At 29.6% G+C, this 19968-nt stretch overlaps 1 protein-coding gene across 1 annotated transcript; it reads left to right on the top strand.

Annotated features, from left to right (window-relative positions):
• Positions 1–13386: 13386 nt before the first annotated feature.
• TRIADDRAFT_54231 (uncharacterized protein) lies at positions 13387–19395 on the top strand (the record flags this gene model as incomplete). The annotated part of the gene is made up of 11 exons (XM_002110832.1): positions 13387–13462; positions 13628–13734; positions 13910–14006; positions 15533–15630; positions 16060–16150; positions 16547–16629; positions 16911–17019; positions 17663–17706; positions 18146–18244; positions 18407–18461; positions 18560–19395. 11 exons carry the CDS (start codon positions 13387–13389, stop codon positions 19393–19395), a joined length of 1695 nt encoding a protein of 564 aa, XP_002110868.1.
• Positions 19396–19968: the final 573 nt, after the last annotated feature.

Here is a 19968-nt window from a genome sequence, read left to right as displayed (position 1 = left end):
TGGTAATCTGCATTTAAAATCAAGTAATGGATTTGCATTAAATTACCGAAGTAATAGAAAATCATTAATAGACACGAAGGCCAAAAGCTAATAGTAGTGATCGAATTACAGTATGTCTACCTCATGAAATTGTAATTATATACTCGTACAGCGAACAGTTGTAAGTTTTTGGCGAGCTCCATAAACATTGCTCGTAGTCGGTATTCAACGCAAAACCCCATAGCTGATTATTTAATTCGGCGGTATATCTGAAATTGAAATTTTCAAGTAATATAAGTCATTAATGAAGCCGGTTGCTATTCTGTCAAGAGAGCTGAGCAACTGCAATGTGAATAGGTAATCATTCCATTTGGATCCGCAACTGCAATTCTGAACCTTCGGAGAGCATCAATAGGCGTGTATAACATACAATAGACCCTTTCTTGGCAGAACTTTATGAAATATTGCAATTGGCTATGGCTTAAATTCCCGTATAGTTGTAATCTACTAAATTTATTAGCACGATTATTGGTATGAGTAACTACAATGCATGAGATATCATCGACATTGTTAATACTACCCTAACTCTAGAATATTAAAGCTACAATAGCGAGCATGTCAAGTTCAACGTTACGTCTTACTCTGTATTTGAATTTTCTGATTGAAAACAGTTACTAACTTAAATGTATCTATAATCTAAATTAGATGCTACTGTATAGATAAATAATATTAGCAATTTATTATGTTATGAACTCAATCCTTTATTGATATAGAAGGTGGCAACAACTTAATTAACTTCTTGTAAGGGAATGATGACATCATCTAATTACATATTTGTCATATCAATAAGTGAGAATTATAATGCGTAATGTGATTGATTTGTAACATTACAATCATAGTGCCTTTCATTGCAAAACTTATTCTATGATATGGATAGAATTATTTTCCATAACATATTAATAATCTCAGAAACGAATGTCAAGAACAGTAATAAAACATGTGATATTGACATTATTAAATTAGCTCATTTATACTGCACCAAACTCCAACACAATTTATTCGGCATTGCATGCTATTACTGATTGCCTAAATTAATATTTCAAAGGTTGTCATCATTTAGCCCATTATGGGCTATGAATATCGGATTTAAATATGACTCGTATAATTAATGTATTTTACTGATACATTAATTTACATATATTATTTATTATTAGTGATTATTTGCACTACACCTTGTTAAATTAGCCTACAGTTACCCTATTTGTCCATCTTCAGCTTTAACATATGTACCATGTGCATGTTCAACTGTGCAGTAGCAAATTAATGTTGTATTTATTATTCTTAATGTATTGCTTTAAATTCTGTTTCATTCGATATCCTTCTAAATAATCTTAGGAGAAAGCATAAGAAGTTAGCAGCTAACGATTTTGATATTTTAATTTGACAAAATTTTCGTTAATCTTTTGTATTTAATATCTGAAGAATAGGGATGTAGTTTGTTTTTGCCCATATACTACTCCCTTGTATAGGATGTGCCGTAGTTGAGTATGCCGAAAAAGAAGTATAAGTGAGAGATCATTCGTTTATAACAGTTTAATTCCATCTGTTTATGGATTATATATAATTACGCCGAACGTTGTATTTATTTCAAGATTTCCGTATTGGGACTTAAGAGGGCGCCAGTAGGGTTTAAAAACACTGATGTAATTATGTCCACCCCAGTTTTGCAAGTGAAAATTTCAGTGTATTGACAATAAAATTTCAAGCCAATAATTCCAAATCGACCTCTAGATCAATTTACCATGCTCTATAGTGTAAGTATTAAAAGGCGATAATTAATATGAAGCGTAGGCAGGAGTGTACAATACGATAGCTTAATAGAGTAATTAAAATAATTGCCAAGCACATCTAATTGGTTAGAGGCAATATCATAAAGCGAATAATAACATAACTACTGTTTTGAAATCAAAATTAAGTCAATAATTTAAGAGACCTTAATATTAATAATATTATAATCCATATGTTACATTAAGTATAAAGTCAGTCTTTAATGATATACATTAAAAGAGATGATCTTGCTACATTCAGAGAAACACCTTTTTATTTAAGTAACCTTTGATTTAATTGCTTCTGATACAACGCTTTGTGGGATGAAACGATATGATGGATGAACAATACTTCAGATAATGATGCTTTTATTTTTGATAGAAAAATAAACATTGACTAATGGATTGAATAACATTGATGCTGGGTTAATCATAATAATCAATATACGTAGTAATGAACCGATGCTTAAACCTAACTTATACTGGCTTTGTGTTACTAACCCAGCATTTCATGTAAGGAATTATAGAAATAATTCAAAGCAAACATCTAACATAAATGTGAAGAATAGAGATACAATGTTTTGCTTGTATAAATGAGAAGCCACAAACTCGGAATACAAATTGATTTTATTGACGGAACTATTTAAAAATACTGTTCAGTGGCGTTTTGAACCCTTCATATCCAAATTCCTATTGACATTGTACTGTACTAAGCAACGCTTTAATGAACGTTACAAATATTAATCATCTTTTCGCAAATTTAGACCGGTTTAATTCCTTAAAGTTAAGGCAAGATACAATAATTCCGATCGTATTATATTACCGTCAATTTAAATTTAATGAGTAGTAATTCTATCGATTTATAATTGCAAAATGATGTTCTAATAAGAAGCTCTATATGTATGAAAAAATTTAAGACGGTGTTTCTTCTCTAATTGCTGCAGCCTATTCCTCGACTAAAGAAGTTATGCATCTAATTGTTGATCTGTTAGTAACAATTAATAAATCTTATAAGACTGGATATATACAGTTCTTGATTATATAGTTAATTACTGTTCATAGCCAAAATAAATGAGCATAAGCATATATGCTAGTGTACGTATTTTCAAGAAGCAGATCGCAGCTTTATCATTCTGCTGAAAAGGATCAACACCTCTATTATTTAACTATCTATAAATTGTCAATTGAATGATTAAAATGATCGATAATCAAAGCTTTCAAGCAAAAATTTCACTTTATCATAAATTTTTTATATACCTCAGAGCGTAAGGTGGTAGAAATAGATAAGTAAAAATTAGTAACAAAACCATTTGATTAGCAATACTATGTTTGCATACTCCACTATTGCTTAGCATCTTCCAAGGCCTTAATTTGATGACATGTTTATCGTAAAATATACAGTATGAGCAATGATGTTTTACGTAATGAGACACAGAACAAAACACTTATCAACTCTAGAATTTAGTAAATAGGAGGCAACGAAAGTGCTAATAAAATATTTTGATTATTAAAGTTACGAGGTTCTATAGTTCAAATGTGATTTTGCTATCAACAGAATTCAACTATGGTGTCAGAAATGAAATATACTTCAGACCCTGCATTGAATAATTTATTCTTTATATGTTGCCGCCTCTACATATATAGGTATATTTTTAGCAGGTTAGTATATTATAGCACTAAATCCAAATGCCAAACCATGAGGAGTTATGACTGTAATAGTCCCATAAGCGTTGTAATTTAAGTCTGAAATACTCGTTTTTCTCAGTGATAACTATCTGACATCAAAACTATTTTAACCTAAAAAGTATATTTTCTCAATCTAGTGCTAGCGGCATTTATATCATTTTTTTATCCACCCTAAATAAAGATATCGATGCACCGCGTGCTATTTTCTATCGATATAAAGGTGCCGAAAGCCAATACAGGCATTTCACTGCCGTGCATAGCTACAGTATGTAACAACACCTACTTATATTTCATAAATTGAATGCTTACAGCTAACTTTCTAATGCACGAGTGAGACAGTATTATTTTCTTCACTTAGTGATTCTCAAAGTATCGCAAAATATTGCTCAACACCTTTATCTTGTCTTCTATTGCCCCATCATTATAATTTATTATTATATCATATCAGAAAGTTTGGCCGATACTACTAATCAAACGGTGTTGCTTACCATGTTTACGTTACTTAAAATTAGCTAATAATGATTGACTTTATACTTCATTATAATTCTAATATGGTCCATTATCTTTTGATTAACTATTATTGAATATACAGTATAAGACGTTGATTAATTAACTTACTATCCCACACGACTGACTACGATTATTGTTATTCCTGATCGTGTGCATGCTGGCGACTGATTACAGTAAGTGTTTAACATTTGTGCGTAGTAGTAGAAACTTATCCTAGCAAAGCACCCTACCTACTGGTAAAGTTACTAAATTACGGGCCCCTTTTTCTTATTACTTTACGTCGCACATTTTACAAAGTAAATCGAACGGCGGCAACATAATCTACGGTTACAGTTGCTACTACTATCCTATCCAATACGTTACCTACTGGTAGCCAGAAATTAACTAGCAATAATTCGTTAAATTGCTATCGTACATGAACAATCTTTGAATGTTAGTATCGAATTAACCAAGCTATATGATTAATTTATTCGCCTTAAGATAGGATCAGTAGTAGATAGTGGATTAATCTTATGCCGTACTACTAATGCCAATTATTGCTAGTCTGCTATTTTTTTAATACTTAATATATTTCATATAATATTAGACGGAACTATGCTGTGCCATCGTAATAGTAAAGAGATGAAAGATTGATCAATTTAATATGCTGAACCCTTGATGGATTTACCTTTACTAATGATATTCGTAGACACGCTGCCCTCGTTTTAATAAAGCATTATTTTTAATTTCAGGAGCAATCGTACGATTATAGATATCATAATTTGGTTTTCTTAGTTATTTCTAAGGTAATCAAAATATTTTATGCTTTAAGGATTCTCAAACTTTCGAGGATATACACGGCAAAAGTTTTTACTGGATAACGATATTTTAAATAATGATTTAATATCACCTTTCTATCATAGTCTAGAATATGGATCTGGTTATTGAAAAACTGATTCAAGAGCAGCGATAAAGTAGGCTAGACTGCAGCTTTGTCGGAATTATTCAAGGGACTCAATTAATGTAAAGGTAAGATCGTTATCATTATTAAAAACAATTTTCTATTGACGACAAAAAGGATGTACCATATATCAGCAGATTCAGATTTGCCACCTTTAAGATTCGAGGGTTCTCAAAGCAAGCAGTGATTTGAATTCCCGTATTCTTGCTACTTAAGATAAAGAATAATTGCTAACAGTAACTCAAATCCTTCTTCTGAAAATACTAATTAAAAAGGGGCGGAGCTAATTAAGGATGGCAAACTGATGAGCAACAAGATTAAATGATTAAGTGATCTCCTGCTTGATTGTGTTTTATTATCACGCCTTCACAATGTTAATCTAACCGATTAAATTAGCCAGGAAACAACTCTTATTCAATTTGATATTCCCTGACCTAAAGAACTAATTCTGCTTAGATCTGATACCTACCTAAATCGTAGGGTTAAACAGGAATCAATTTGATGAGTTGATGCGAATTTTTCAACTTTGAATGACAGAATATCTCGCGTAGTGGAGTAAAGTAATCAAATTAACCGACAATTTTCCCAACTAGATATTACGAATATCGTATAAACGGCATTTTTTACTTTGGCTAATGTAATAAAATATGTTTGGCATACATGAATGATAATTCAAAGTAGATCTGCAGCAATGTAAATGCTATTATAAAGAAATATTGTGGCATAAATAACTGGTAACATGTCTGGTTGGAATACTGTCAGACAGAGTTCATAGTAATTGGTATAAAGATGGAAAGGGTTGAAAATATACGATGTTGCAGACAGTCTGTGAAATGATAATTTCATCAGAGGATGATACGTTGAAAGCAAGTGTAAAAGATATCAATATATGCTAACTATTAGCAGATCAAGCAATATGCCAAGGCCGAAATAAATATTTCGCCTAGATAAACATTAAAATGTAACGACTTAGAACCCTCAAATTGGTAACATCTGCTTTGTTTCAAGACAAATGTTCGTAAACTACATGGGTGATATTGACTCTCTGATTGAAATTAGTAAGGGATTACTTTTTACCTAACAATAAGATTAAGTTTTATGACTGATTATGAGAAACTCGAGAGACACCATGTATTACTTCAGCTTAGCCAAACTGAAAAGGTTTATTCGCTAATGCACAATACTATACTCTACAAAAAATGTATTATTTTTCAGCCGTATGCATCAGTATTATCCAAATAGAATCTGTTTTGTTAAACCAAATGAGTTTACGATCAATTTCGGATAGATCATTCTATAAGATATTTATTTATATTAATACAGTTACAAAAATGACTGTAATTTTTTTTAAATTCAACATGAACATGTCTAAGCATACAGTATGCAATAATATTGACTAAATATTTTGCAGGATTACATGTCTTTGATGATATAGGTTAACTTTTCCGTGTCATATATAATTACTCGACTTAAGAAATTTCCAGTCGGTATTAAATTAGCTATTGGCTTCTTTAAAGTACTGTAACGATCCATATTCCCATCTAGGTTCAAAATAGAGAAATTTAACCAGATAACTATTGTAAAAAATGTCTGAACTAGTAATTCAAGAATTTAAATTAAACGACTACAGTTGTTCGATAAAATAAAGTTGTAAATTTTGGATTAGTTGCGGCAGATAATTCTACTTAATTTGCCATTTCTCACCGAAATAATTTTATAAAACTTCTTAATGTACATGAACATTCACAGAAATTACTTTAAATTTACCTTACGTAGAATGATTATATTAGCAATTTGCTGTGTAGAAATTTTTAGATAATTTAATATAAATTATTGCTAAAATTAAATTAATGGATTGTACGTTCGTTCGAAAAACGAATACCAAATCCATTACTTAAATATGATTTGCTTTACATATAATGCTACTAACGCGATCGTGATCTTTCTATTAGCCAGATACTGATCTATAACACTATTAGTATTCTATTCATATAAACAAATCTGGCGAGCATAATAATGCTGTAGCTTTTGAGCTATAACAGTTTCTTTCTAGAGTATGGCATGCAGTATCGTAATTCTTAATTTAAAGGAGCAACTATAGTCTATTTTGATAACTCTTTTACCCCTGCTATTCAAAGCAGAGGCATGATAAAATCTTCGAGTATAGGAAATCGAGTCGGCTACAATATTAAAGAATTTAGGCAATATTAGGTGATCAAAAGTAACTATAATCTCGTGACTTTATGAAAACATATTAACAAATTATATATGGCGATTACAACAATTCTACTGATGAAAAATCCTAACTTTAAGATATTTTGCTTTCTATTAAACGTAAATAGTTGCCAATTTTATATTAATTTGATTTCAAAGAACTATTTCAAAGCCTATAACTTTTACAGCCTAATAATTGTAGATAATCCGCGCCCAATTAATAAGAGTTTAAGCGGTCATAATTTCAATTACCTCATTTATCATTATAATTACTATAAGCATATTAACTACGCAATAAATTAAACGATATGAAATCTACAGACTATTCAGCTTACTACAATTAAGTTTAATCTTGATTATTTATTCCATGTTTTCATCAATCTTATTTATATCAGAAAAGAATGATGGAAAATATTAGCTTTATGTAAAATTTGCTTGAAATTTAATCGATAAAAGATGGAATGAAAATATCGTTCATATGCGATTAATATTTGATTAAATGATATAAAATAGAAATTGAACAATAATTATTTGGTTAAGGTATGCGTCAATGCATGATACGGATAAAATAAATTCTAAAGATATGTATAAAAACTAAGAAACGACTTTCTGGTAATTATATGAATATGTAGATGCACTACATGATCACTGTTATGACTATCGATAGCCAATTAGAATAGAATGTGTACTATTTAATGACAATCATACATCCAAAGGTTAAAATAGCAATTTATGAATAGAATGTGGTAAAAAGAGTGAAAAGATTTTAAAGACTCGGGGTTATACCTCGTGTAATTTATTTTACATCAAGGTGCAAGGTGTAGAGTGCACGTAAATGACAAGAAGGTAGACGTAGATTTAATTCCCTTGATTGACATCTAAATCAAAGTCATCATTTTAAGATTTGCTTTTAAAATTTGCTCTAATCAAATACGATTAAATAAATTGTTTCAGCAATTAGCATTCCTTGATAATTTGTTATAAAATATAATATTTTACCCTATCTCATCTGGTTCTCCAATTATCATCTATTTCTTCTTTTTTTAATTAATTATTCCAATGAGATAATCTAACTTTTGCATCGTTTCATAGATGCTATCGAATGAATCATCAGTATGAGATTGATTAAATTAAAAACTCTGTCAATAAAATAGCTATAATGCAACACATGTTGTGGCATTCCATTAATGGATAATATTAACTTAGCAAAAGAAACTTGACCATAATACCTTACAAGGGTACTAATCATTTAAGTAAATAGAAATTTTCATCTTATTAGATATTATTAAAACTACAACATTCAGGCTGATTAAAAAATCATTCCTCTTATGTATGTATGGTCTTTTAATATACTTCATAGATAAGCTATAACAGGAAGTAAAGCCTTCTCAATTAACCTTTCCTACTTCTATCATTGTCCAATCATGCCATTTTTCGCAGATCACACTATTTTATTATTGGATGATGTTTCAATCATAAAATGTCATCTAAAACTCTGCTCCATTATTTCTATTTTATGTGTACAAAGGTGAATCATCACCATTGAGTAGCAGAATACAGGATATGATTTCTATTTACATGTTATGTTACTTTTCATATCTACGTTTATCCCTGAATGGTTAGTTAGTAACTGAAAGAGCGTGGGTGGAAATATTTAATGATGTGTCAATAAATTTCATCAATGCACCAGTATATAAAAGGCCATATAAACTCCATGTAAGCCAGCTAAGTTTAATATCCGTTTATATTAACTGCAACGACAACTGGTTACTGATTTTGATAGTGCCGCTAATTTTTGGACTATCAAGAATAATCGATTATCGGCTTGATCAATACTAGATTCTGTCAAATAGATCGACAATTGAATGATTCAAGTATTCTTATTTATTGAGCATCTTGGTCAGACATTTTCCTTCTTTCTATCTCCATCATCCATTTCTAGTTTCAATTAGCCATAAAGAGTCTTTTTTTATTTGTAAAAAAGTAAGGCAGCAGCTACAAGGTAAGGACATGATAGATCATTTAACCTTGAAAAGTAACCCAGATGTGCACGATCGAAGGGAGCTATAAAATTATATTTATAATCTTTTAACTTTATTCTCCATAATATTATCTAAAAACGGATGTATAAAATATCATAATGGATTACTTTTAACTTTCAGCGCATTGATATAATATTTTTACCTTTATATTTACAATAGTGCAGTTAAAACTTCGGTAATTATAATCATGAAGCATATTTGAATCGGTTTTTGATATACTATTTCTAAAATCGATCACTTGGTCACAATTCAGATTTAAAATAAAGAGCAAATGTAGCAGATACAGCAATAAACATAGTTATGACTTGATAAATAGAGCTAAATCAAAACAATAACATCATAATTGATCCTATAGCAAATACCAAAAAGTTTTTTGCATAACTGCTATAGAAGATTTGTTGTTTTAAGTTTCAAAAAGGATTGCTATACGAACGTTTCGAGGAGTACCAAGAGCGAATAAATAATTTTCCAATATCACGTTTAAAATGTAGTAACGCAATACAGTATCATAAACCGATCTCGCTATACAAGTTAGTGCGACTGTTCTATAATAAGAAGAAAGTTTAAATAGAATTCCATATCTTTCGATATAAAAACCAAACACTCAGTATTTATAATAGGTTATCATTTGTTATGAAAATATGGTAGAATTGATAAATTGAACAGCCAGTATGATTATAGCAAAAGCTTTAGCACTGTCTACATGCTATAATTAATCCCAAAACTAGATTATTATGATTCATGTATAGCCTTTAACTAAGAAAATGACACCTACTACTGTTGCAAGATTACGTTATTCGTACAAGTAAGAACATTGCGATTCAGTTCGGAAGCCAGAAGTTTATTGATAACCACTATATAAAATACATCACGTTTCGGTGATGAGATTTCGTTCTTTTCTGAAATGAAACAGTAAACATTATTGTATAATTAATTCATGATTCTAAACCCATAAACCAAAGAACTTTTAATTCACTAGATTATCTCTTTAAATCGATAGATAATTTCCTGTTCGTGTTTCCTATTTCTAGATATTTAACGTTAGTGATATCCAAGATTATACAATCACAATCCACTCCACATAACTGCTATTAGTTACGGTTAATTGATGTTTTTGCCACTAATAGATCATCGATTGATGGTAAAGTTTGATATTTCGTCTAGCTGAGTGATAACATGAAACTGCTAAGCCATCATAGCCATGTAAATCTATAGCTAGTCACGTATAAAGATTCTAAATCGATTGGTTATACTTATGATATTAGCAATAGTCACATTTAGTTTATAATTCCAAGTCAATGGATCAATAGAATTGGACATGAAATCCTATGTTATTGATGAAGGCCTAATCAGCTTATATTTTAGATCTATTACATTTCGTAGCTCATTTTAGAAGTTTTAGTGAATAACTTAGTCAAATTAGTTTGTAATCAATAAAAATAAGACAAGAAATGAGTCATCTAGAGTTAATAGTCAACAACTACTGTAATACAGTGTTTAATTTCTTTATCCAGCTGCTATTTGGTCAGTAAGAGACGACTACTTCCATAGTTGCATTGTTTTAAACGCGTTTAAAATGTAATTTTCGCTTTTTCCTGCCCCATTACATACAAGTTGTGTTATGCAGAATTATTTTATCTCATCTTTAAAGAGCTTCATAATCAATTTGAATTAAAAAACATCGGGTTCTTATGCACATTTCTAAAACATAACAACGAACACATGAAACATGGATCACTTAAGTGTCAGTAACGAAATAAGAGTTTATAAATCAAAAACAAAAATTGCTAAAGAATTATCAAGTAATTTTCACTTTCATAAAGTGTGACAACCTTTTAACATCAGTAAAAGGATTCAATCATAGCTTATTATAGATCTTACTATCCATCTTCAATCAAATAATTACTTTATAAACCATTAATCGCTATCATAATCATTTCTAAAATAATAATTAATGCAGAAAAGCCATCAAATAACGGATTAATTCTCTCAATTGCAGAAAAATCTACGTTCTCAAGCTCTAATAAAATGATTTTACAGCAATATTACAATTTTTAAGATCAAGATTGACTATCTTGCAGGCGTAATTTCCATTGAAAACAATAATAATGCTACTCTTATGCCATATCTTGCTTCAATTTTTATGACTTTTTAAATAACAAATAGATGAGCTTGATACTTTTAATTAGAAGTAGTATACCTTGCCTTACCCACATACTGAAATCAATTTCTAGCTAATACAGTAAATACTATCGGCACTAAATAAAGATGCAAGTTAAAATTCATTTAGAAATTGGAAATTGAGTTTAATCTAAATACAGTATTAACGAACTTCTGATAATTTTACGGAAATTTATTGATAAACTTTTATGTTAATCGAGTTTATAACTGAATTTAAAGGTATAGTGCCCATTTAACCATTTGATGAGTCATAATGTATTTCTTTATTAGCAAACTGAAAACTAAACCTGAAATAAAGCGGATATTGATAAATTCACGCTTTTATTCTTTACTTCACAGCGGCACTTACTATCCGACCAAAGCAATCAATCTCATCTATTACTTTAGAGAAATTAATTTTTTTATCTTTCTAAGAATTTAAAATTCTGTACCGAAATATTTTGATGCAAATATTTTGTCAAAATATACGTAACTTAGGGCAGCTTCTATACTTGATCATGACGAACAAATCTTAACAATTGAAAGATCTTCTTTCTATCATTTATCTAGTAGTCACTGATATAATATGATTATTAACTTATTGTTGAGTTCGTCTATTCTACACAGACTTGTACGTTATTGAAATCTCTTATTATCTTAACGATATGTACAAATCTCCTTGTTCTGAATTGATTACTTTTCTTATTACTATTGTTTTGAAAATGAAAAAACACGAAAAAATTATTACTTAAGCAATACTAAGTTGATCTATTTTCTTAATTTTAATAGTTGTCCATCAGGATAAAATTTTTCTACATTGATATCATGTCAACAGCTGTTAGAAAATAGTTCGTATTATTTCGGCATCTCTTTATATCATTTATGTTGATTTCAATCCTAAAGGACGATCAAATAATTAATATTGTTACAAATTTATGTTCTATAAATATTCTTGTTGTCAATCTTTGAGCCGCCCCCTCTTCCTCTCAAAATTAAATTTTTCTTAGCTTTATTATTCATGTATATCTTCATATTTGATCTTAAGTAAGGCGTCTAGAAGGCTGCATGATAATAGTCGATATTTCTTGCGGAGCATTTATTGTAATAACTGTTGCATAATCAACTATAGACATAAAAGAATGATAGACGATTTTAAAACATTAGTGATAATTCAGTTATGTACGAATGTCTAGCAAGGCGCCATCAACAATGTTTATCAACATAGTATTGTGTGAATAATACATTTTTTATTTCGTTGCAGTTATTTGCCTGGCTAAAATATTATTTTTCATGTTAAATTAAATTATATATTGTTTATATTTCCGCCATGACTAAATGATTGATGTCATGCTAAATATCCCTTCTTATCAAGTACTGTCAATGACAACATCCTTAAAAGGTCATGATCAGAATATATGTAGATACAATCTGCAATAGCAATTAATATTTAGTATCTGCTTTGTCTGCTTGCTCTAATCGTTTGATTTTTCCATTCTTCAGATTTTTAAATTTTATCCCTTTACGATTGAATTCTATTTATGCCTATTTAACAAAATCATTTTAGCATTTTAGATCCTCGTAGTTCCTACTTTCAATTTTAGTTAATTCCATTTTAGTAATATATGTTTCTAATTTATGATTTGGAACATTTTATATCACTACATCCATATTATATAAAAGGTTAATCTATAAAAAAACTTGCACCTATATTCTTATATTGGTAATGTAGGAATACAATTTACTAGAAACAGACTTTTTCTTATTAAGATTGACATGATACAATTCAAGACAAAAATAACGCTCAAGATTCTACTTTAATATACGCAAAGATTTGGTAGTAGCCATTCCGTTTTCTAGCTGATTTAGATAGTATAAAGAACAGATATTTTAATTACCATAATTGGAACCTAATCCGTTGAAAAAAATATTCTAATTTACTAATATTATCGATTGTGATTTCTTTTTCCAATATTAAAGATTTTCCAACTTCGACAGCCTCACCTTAGTAGACAACTTCTCTTAAGCCATTATGAAAGGGGGAATTTCATATCTGATGGCTATTATACTTTTGGCTTGCTTAACGGCTACACTAGTGAAAATGACAGGTACAGTTATAGAATATATTACAACCATTTATCTTGCTTAAAACGAGCTTTAATTCAAAAATTGACTAATAACGAAAAATATGCATTTGGCGTATTAGAAATAGTTTTATATTTTTATTCAATAATTAATTGAATAATTTTTATTACTCATTTAAAATCGATCAGCGGGTCAAGGTATTATGGGTGAATCTGTTAAATGTTCAAAAGAAGGGGAAATTATTAAGACGCTGATGGATAAAACCAGAAATCTGTGTATTATATGTGTCTGTAAAGTAGGTGATACAGTAGCTCCTGTAGATGTTGAACAGTAAACTGAACTTGTCAATGGACTATAAGAAATTCTAAAATATACTTAAGAGCAAAAAAACTTGGACAATCACTTTGTATCTAGTTTAGGTCTCTCGATAAAGTTTTTATTCTTACTTAATTCTAAATTTGTATTTATAGAACAAAATTGCAGATTGCAGCAGTACTTGTCCTAAATTACCAGACAGTTGTACTACTTACGAATATCGAAAAGACTCCTGTTGTCGAATTTGTAAAGGTAAAGGCAATTTTAATATTTATCAAATTGATAAGAATATCTAAGTAACATTAATAGAATTTTGTCATTTATTATTTTATCTTCCTTGCATAGTAGTATGATTACTAATCCTAAATGCAAAATTGGAAGCTACTTGTTTTATTATCGAGTACGGTTACGTCGTGATTAAATTTGATTCATATCAATAACATCTTCTTGTTATTTTATATCAAGAACCTTTAGAATTCGATATTTTTAGTCCATCATTCATTCAGTTGATGATTATCCTTGAATATTTACTGTATATAATCATAATTTCTGCACCTTGATTACCGTGTCATTGTAACGGAGGTAATAAAACGTTTTCACATGCAGATATTACGTAACAGATCCTTACGACAATTCTTTTACTAATTTATCCTATTTGTGGTATACATATCTAAATATGCTTCTATCGAAATGAGACTTGACTTCTTATTTATATTCTATTTGTAACCGTGATTAATTTTAACCGGATGTTACAATTTGTCCTTAATTGAAAATCCTTCAATTACATGATCTTAATGATAAATGATTACAAGTATCATATCTCCAGGTCATTTTCTGTAATAATTACATTTCCTATTTGATTAAGAATACGTCAGATATTAGCCAACCATTACTAAATCATCAACCATAGGCCATACCAAAGACATAAAATCACATATAATGCTACTACCGTCAAACAATTTTATGATAAAAGGTAATCCCTTACTTACCATCATGTCGGAAATAATCTTTATCTGCACCAAAAAATTTGCATTCCTTTTCAAAACCTGCATTAAATGCCTGTTTTGTCTTACCACATTAAATAAAAATTATTGGAGCATATTTAGGCATTGAATTGCTTCGAAAGATATGTCACAATTCCGAATGAATGCATTACTACTCTTAGACATATTAAGTAAACAAGGAATTAAATAAATTCTCCCTTCAGAATTTATTCTTCAACTCATAATAACAACCGTTATTTTATAAGTAAAAACCATGATAGAACTGCTGTCATATTACCCTGCGTAGTTGCAGTAAATCTTATTTAATAAACTAGTTTATAGTCCTTACCTTTATATGAACTGAATAAAAATTTCCATGAACAGCCGCTAACAAACATTAGAACCAATTCAAATTTTACTTTTGATAAAAATTGACTCATAAGAATATTATGCTTAGCTTACTACTATAGCACACTAAATATTTACATGCTGCGTCAGTATAACTTAAAGAATATTGCTACAGATTTTCAAGCAAATTTTATCACTACTAATTACTATTCTAATTTTTTTCTTAATTCTCAATATGAATTTCTATCCTACCTAACTTCCTAGCATTCATAAAGATATTAGCATTAAATAGCTTTGAAAAGAGTACTGCATACGCGTATTTCCACTTTTTTATTATACCAGACTTGCATTTATTGTAATCTATAATCATATTGCGATACCAATTTCAATTCCTATATCCGTATTGTAAATGAGCTACAATTTGAGGTATTCCATCATTTTCTTCAGGTTGCACATTTAAAAATCGCATTTATAGTCACGACGAGAAATGGACTATTCAAGTCAAAGATGGTGAGAAAAGTTATTGGAAAAGATTAATATGCCAAGTAAGACTTCGATTTAGCCGGTAGTAACTGAATTTAATAATTTGCAGAGTAATCGGTATTCACCTAAGAATTTCTACTGAAGTATTCTTTTACTAAGGGCAAGATTAATGTATCGATTTCGTTAACTTGTGGGTCACCCTAGTTACCATAAATTTTAGCCACAAGATATGCAATATATTCATGTCTGTTTAAAAATTCAGATCTCATGTTGCAATACAAAAGACACAGTCGTTAGAAAGTTAATACTAATATTATAGAGAAATTCTGCTACATTGACCATGGATTGATTAACGTATTTCACCCCTATTATGTCTATTTAAAAAACTTACTTCTTAATACATATGATCGGATTTGTAATATCTAGTACATAATCATTAATCATGGCCATAACTTTATACATCGAGTATACTTTCATTTTAATTGATACAGAATGGGTTAATAACCATGCACAAAATCGAATGCTTCGTGCCGTGTAAAAACCCTATCTATCTGGATAATCATGAATGTCCAATCTGTGAAAGTGAGTGACTTTAAATACGAGGGTATTAATTTGAAAGACAAGATGTCGATTCTAAATAGATATTTTTTTGCTTCTTATTATCTAAAAATAATCACTTCTACATTGCTTAAGTATTACTCATCCTTGTGTATTAAGTAATTACATCTTGTGGACTTTTAAGACTTCGTTAAACTAGATCTTGATTCATACTTGAAATTTAAGATAACTGCTAAATCTTTTTAATTTATACTGCGCTTGCAGAAAGTGATTATCTCAATTCAATATATTTATATAGCAAAATAATTTAGCTTATTGATAGTTTTTTATAAAAGAGTTTTTGTATATAACATCAAATTTAAATGCAGAAAATTTATTGGTCCTCTTACTTATTAAATGGGTATTTTTGGTTTCACTTAGAATGCAAATTTCATGGGAAAAAATATAATGAAGGAGAATTATTTGCACCATTAGCAGACAAAAACGTTATATGTACCTGTAAGGTAAATCAATACAAATTACTAATTATATAAAGGTACCAAACTTTTATCATTTTATACAGTAGTAGCTATCTTAATAGGAGAAAAAAGTTATAATTTCAATATAATACATATTTTGCAATCAAATACTAAGTGATAAAATTACTAATTTAGTATCACTATCATCTACTAATATTATAGCTAATAGTTTATTATTTCAAGAGTTTGGTTATTAATATACCTGCTAAGTGGCTTCAACGAAGTTACTCAATAAGCTATTTGTAAATGGAAATTTGCATAAATAGGGGAAGGTCTTGACATGTATGAAAAAAGTCTGCCCGATATTATCTTGCCATCCAGAAACACGAGTGGTGGTTGAATATGAGCCTGGTTTATTTTGTCAAATCTGTTCAAGTATGATTTCAAGTCGTCTGCTAATTATTTGACTTCAATTCTTACAGTCACTCAATTATATAGGTCGCAAGTTGTAAATATTTTGATAGAGCCTTCTATTTACTTTCAGCTAAACCGAGAGAAATAATTTTTCCAGGATCATGTACAGTCAATAATAAATTCATGATGAATGAACAAATTATAGAGTTGGATTCATGTAGTCGTTGTAAATGCCGGGTGAGTCTCATATTAACCTCTTAAAATTTAAGAAAGCGTATTTCTGTAATAATATTATCTTAACTCACATACTAAAATACCAATTTGGCTACGATGAATTCACAGAACTCTACAGCAACTTGCAATAAGAAAGTTTCCCAAGCCATTAGCCTATGTGAAACCAAAAAAGAAATATCTAAACCTTGCTCGAAATGTCTCGGTAAAGCAAATAAAGTTACTAAATTTAAATTATGATATTATACATATCTTATAATTATATTTAAATCACTAAAAGAGTCGGCAGTAATTTTGCTATCGATGGTACCTGATATTTCTATTAGAATTACTTTAATAATAAATTATAAGCACCATACCTTTTTGCGCATAGCGACCGTGATGCTGAATTATAAGAACAAAATATAAATATATTTATATTTCATTTTTTTAGCGTTATCTACTGTAAATTGTGAATTGAATGGCTTTAGATACCAAGTAAGTACAATATTGTAAATGAGTGGAGTATCATGAGACCGATTTTAATTACAGTAATAGTTACAGAAGTAGCTCCAATACATTTAATCATATTCTCATGTCTTCACACTTATGATCTGCTATGTCTTGCTGCAAATTAGATTAATTCGTTGAATAAGTAAAACCACTTTAGCTTCTATATCAAAGTAATGTAGTAGTTTGAACGTCATAACAAGGAACAAACATTTTTGTCTAGTAATTTTCGTAAACATTGATAGATTGCTGAGAGTAGCTGAATGTGAATTATCCGTATCTTTCTTTGGTAATTACACAACCGTAGTCTGTGATATTTATTGCGCATTCGATAGTATAAATTAAGAAAAATACTGTCATTAAAATATATTTTGATTAATTTGATTGCTAAATAAAATTCACGTAACGGCCAATTCCGCTAATTTAGAATGGAAGCCAATGGGAAGAAGGTTGTAAAACATGTTCCTGTAACAATAACGTGGTAAAGTGCAAAGCCATAACCTGTCCACCACTCCTATGCCCTAGCGTAAGTCATTGTAACGCTTAATTGTCATATTGTGCTAGATAAATGTGATTAATATCAGCAAAATCTTAGTATTTAACGGTATTGCTTTATGTTGACTGTGACGTCGATATTTTAGTTAAAGCTGACTAATAAAGTTATTAAATACCAATGTTTGATAATTAGGGCAAGCAACCATATTTTCTCCCTGGGAAGTGCTGTCCAGTAAGATGCTTCTCAGGTATTTTGTAATTTTACAAAATTTAGATATTTAAAGGTTTGAATAGCAAAGTATCCAACTATTTAGAATTTATTAACTAATTTATTATTCCAATACAGCTACAGATACATGCCGAGTTTATCAAGAATTTAATTCCGCTCATATTAGAACATTTGATAAGCACAATTATCCAATAAATGGCGGCTGCAAATATATCATCGCCAAGAGTTGTAAACCAGCTCTGGCAAATTTCACCATTTTAGGCCGGTTTGGAGCTCGTAGCTCTGATAATAAGCCACTATTAAGCCATGTTTACCTATACTTTGGAAATTCTAACCAAATCGTACTATTACCAACAATGAGAGTAAAATATAATCAACGCAGCGTCAATTTGCCTTATCACCAATCCAATTTACTCCAAATTGAGACCTCATCTTCCTTGAAATCAATTATAGTCAAAACTAATTTTGGATTGCAACTAACATTTAGTAAAAAATCTGATCTAAGAGTATACGCTTCACCCGATTATGCCGGAAAAGTTGGTGGTATTTGTGGCAATTACAACGGCAATAAGAATGACGATATCTCTATTATTAATGGAAACAGTAAAACCAAATTAAAAGATTTTTTACTAAAGTGGAAAGTTGGCAAAGGTTGCAACAAATTTAAAGGTAATCATTTATTACCAACATCATGTAAAAAATTTTTACCTCAAAAAGCAGCTGCAGTTTGCATGTGGATTTACCAAGTTGATTTCCTGCCTTGTACTATCGATCGAAATAAATATCATCAATTATGTTTGAACACAACATGCAATGATTGTCCTTACAGCAGTGCAGAAGTATGCGCATGCAAAATCCAGAAACAATATGCACTAGATTGCTTAACCATTAAGGGCATTAATATTCGTTGGGACATGCATAATAAATGTGCAGAATTGAGTTCAAAGCACTAACCAACATACCTTTATAGAGCATTCAAACGTGCAAACATAATTAATAATATTTATCTATTTTGCCTTAAAATGGCGTATAAATGTCAAGGGCCTCTATTCGTATGAATGTAGGTATTTTATTTAGAAAAATTAGAGCTATATCAAGTATGAATGCCCTAAGAATTGTCTTGCAAAAGCCATGTTGTAATAATAACCGTTCGAATTAGTACATAAAAATCCCTACTTACAAGAGCAAAGTGAAGAACCTTTTCCTTGAATTAATCTAATATATATTATATATATATATCAGAACCCTGATATTTTACTTCACATAAGTTGTTAACTTTAGAGTTTAATGTTTATTTAGTTATAATTTTTGTAAAATTTGTAGATTTATTTTTAAATAAGAAAACAGCAATAGTTAATTTAGGCCTAAGTTGCAGCCCTAAGCATTAAATATAATTTACATTAAGAGGCTAGACTTTTTACAGATGCAATATATTGAAATTTGTCATATACAATTAATTTCCGTAAGGTTTCAATATTTAAGGTTAATAGAATTCAATTTTTAGGCATACTTCCTAATCTACGAAT

This window comes from Trichoplax adhaerens, genomic scaffold (assembly GCF_000150275.1).
Source record: "Trichoplax adhaerens TRIADscaffold_3 genomic scaffold, whole genome shotgun sequence".
NCBI lineage: Eukaryota > Metazoa > Placozoa > Uniplacotomia > Trichoplacea > Trichoplacidae > Trichoplax > Trichoplax adhaerens.
The sequence above is the reverse complement of the archived record's forward strand: the minus strand, read 5'-3'. Positions and strand labels throughout refer to the sequence as shown.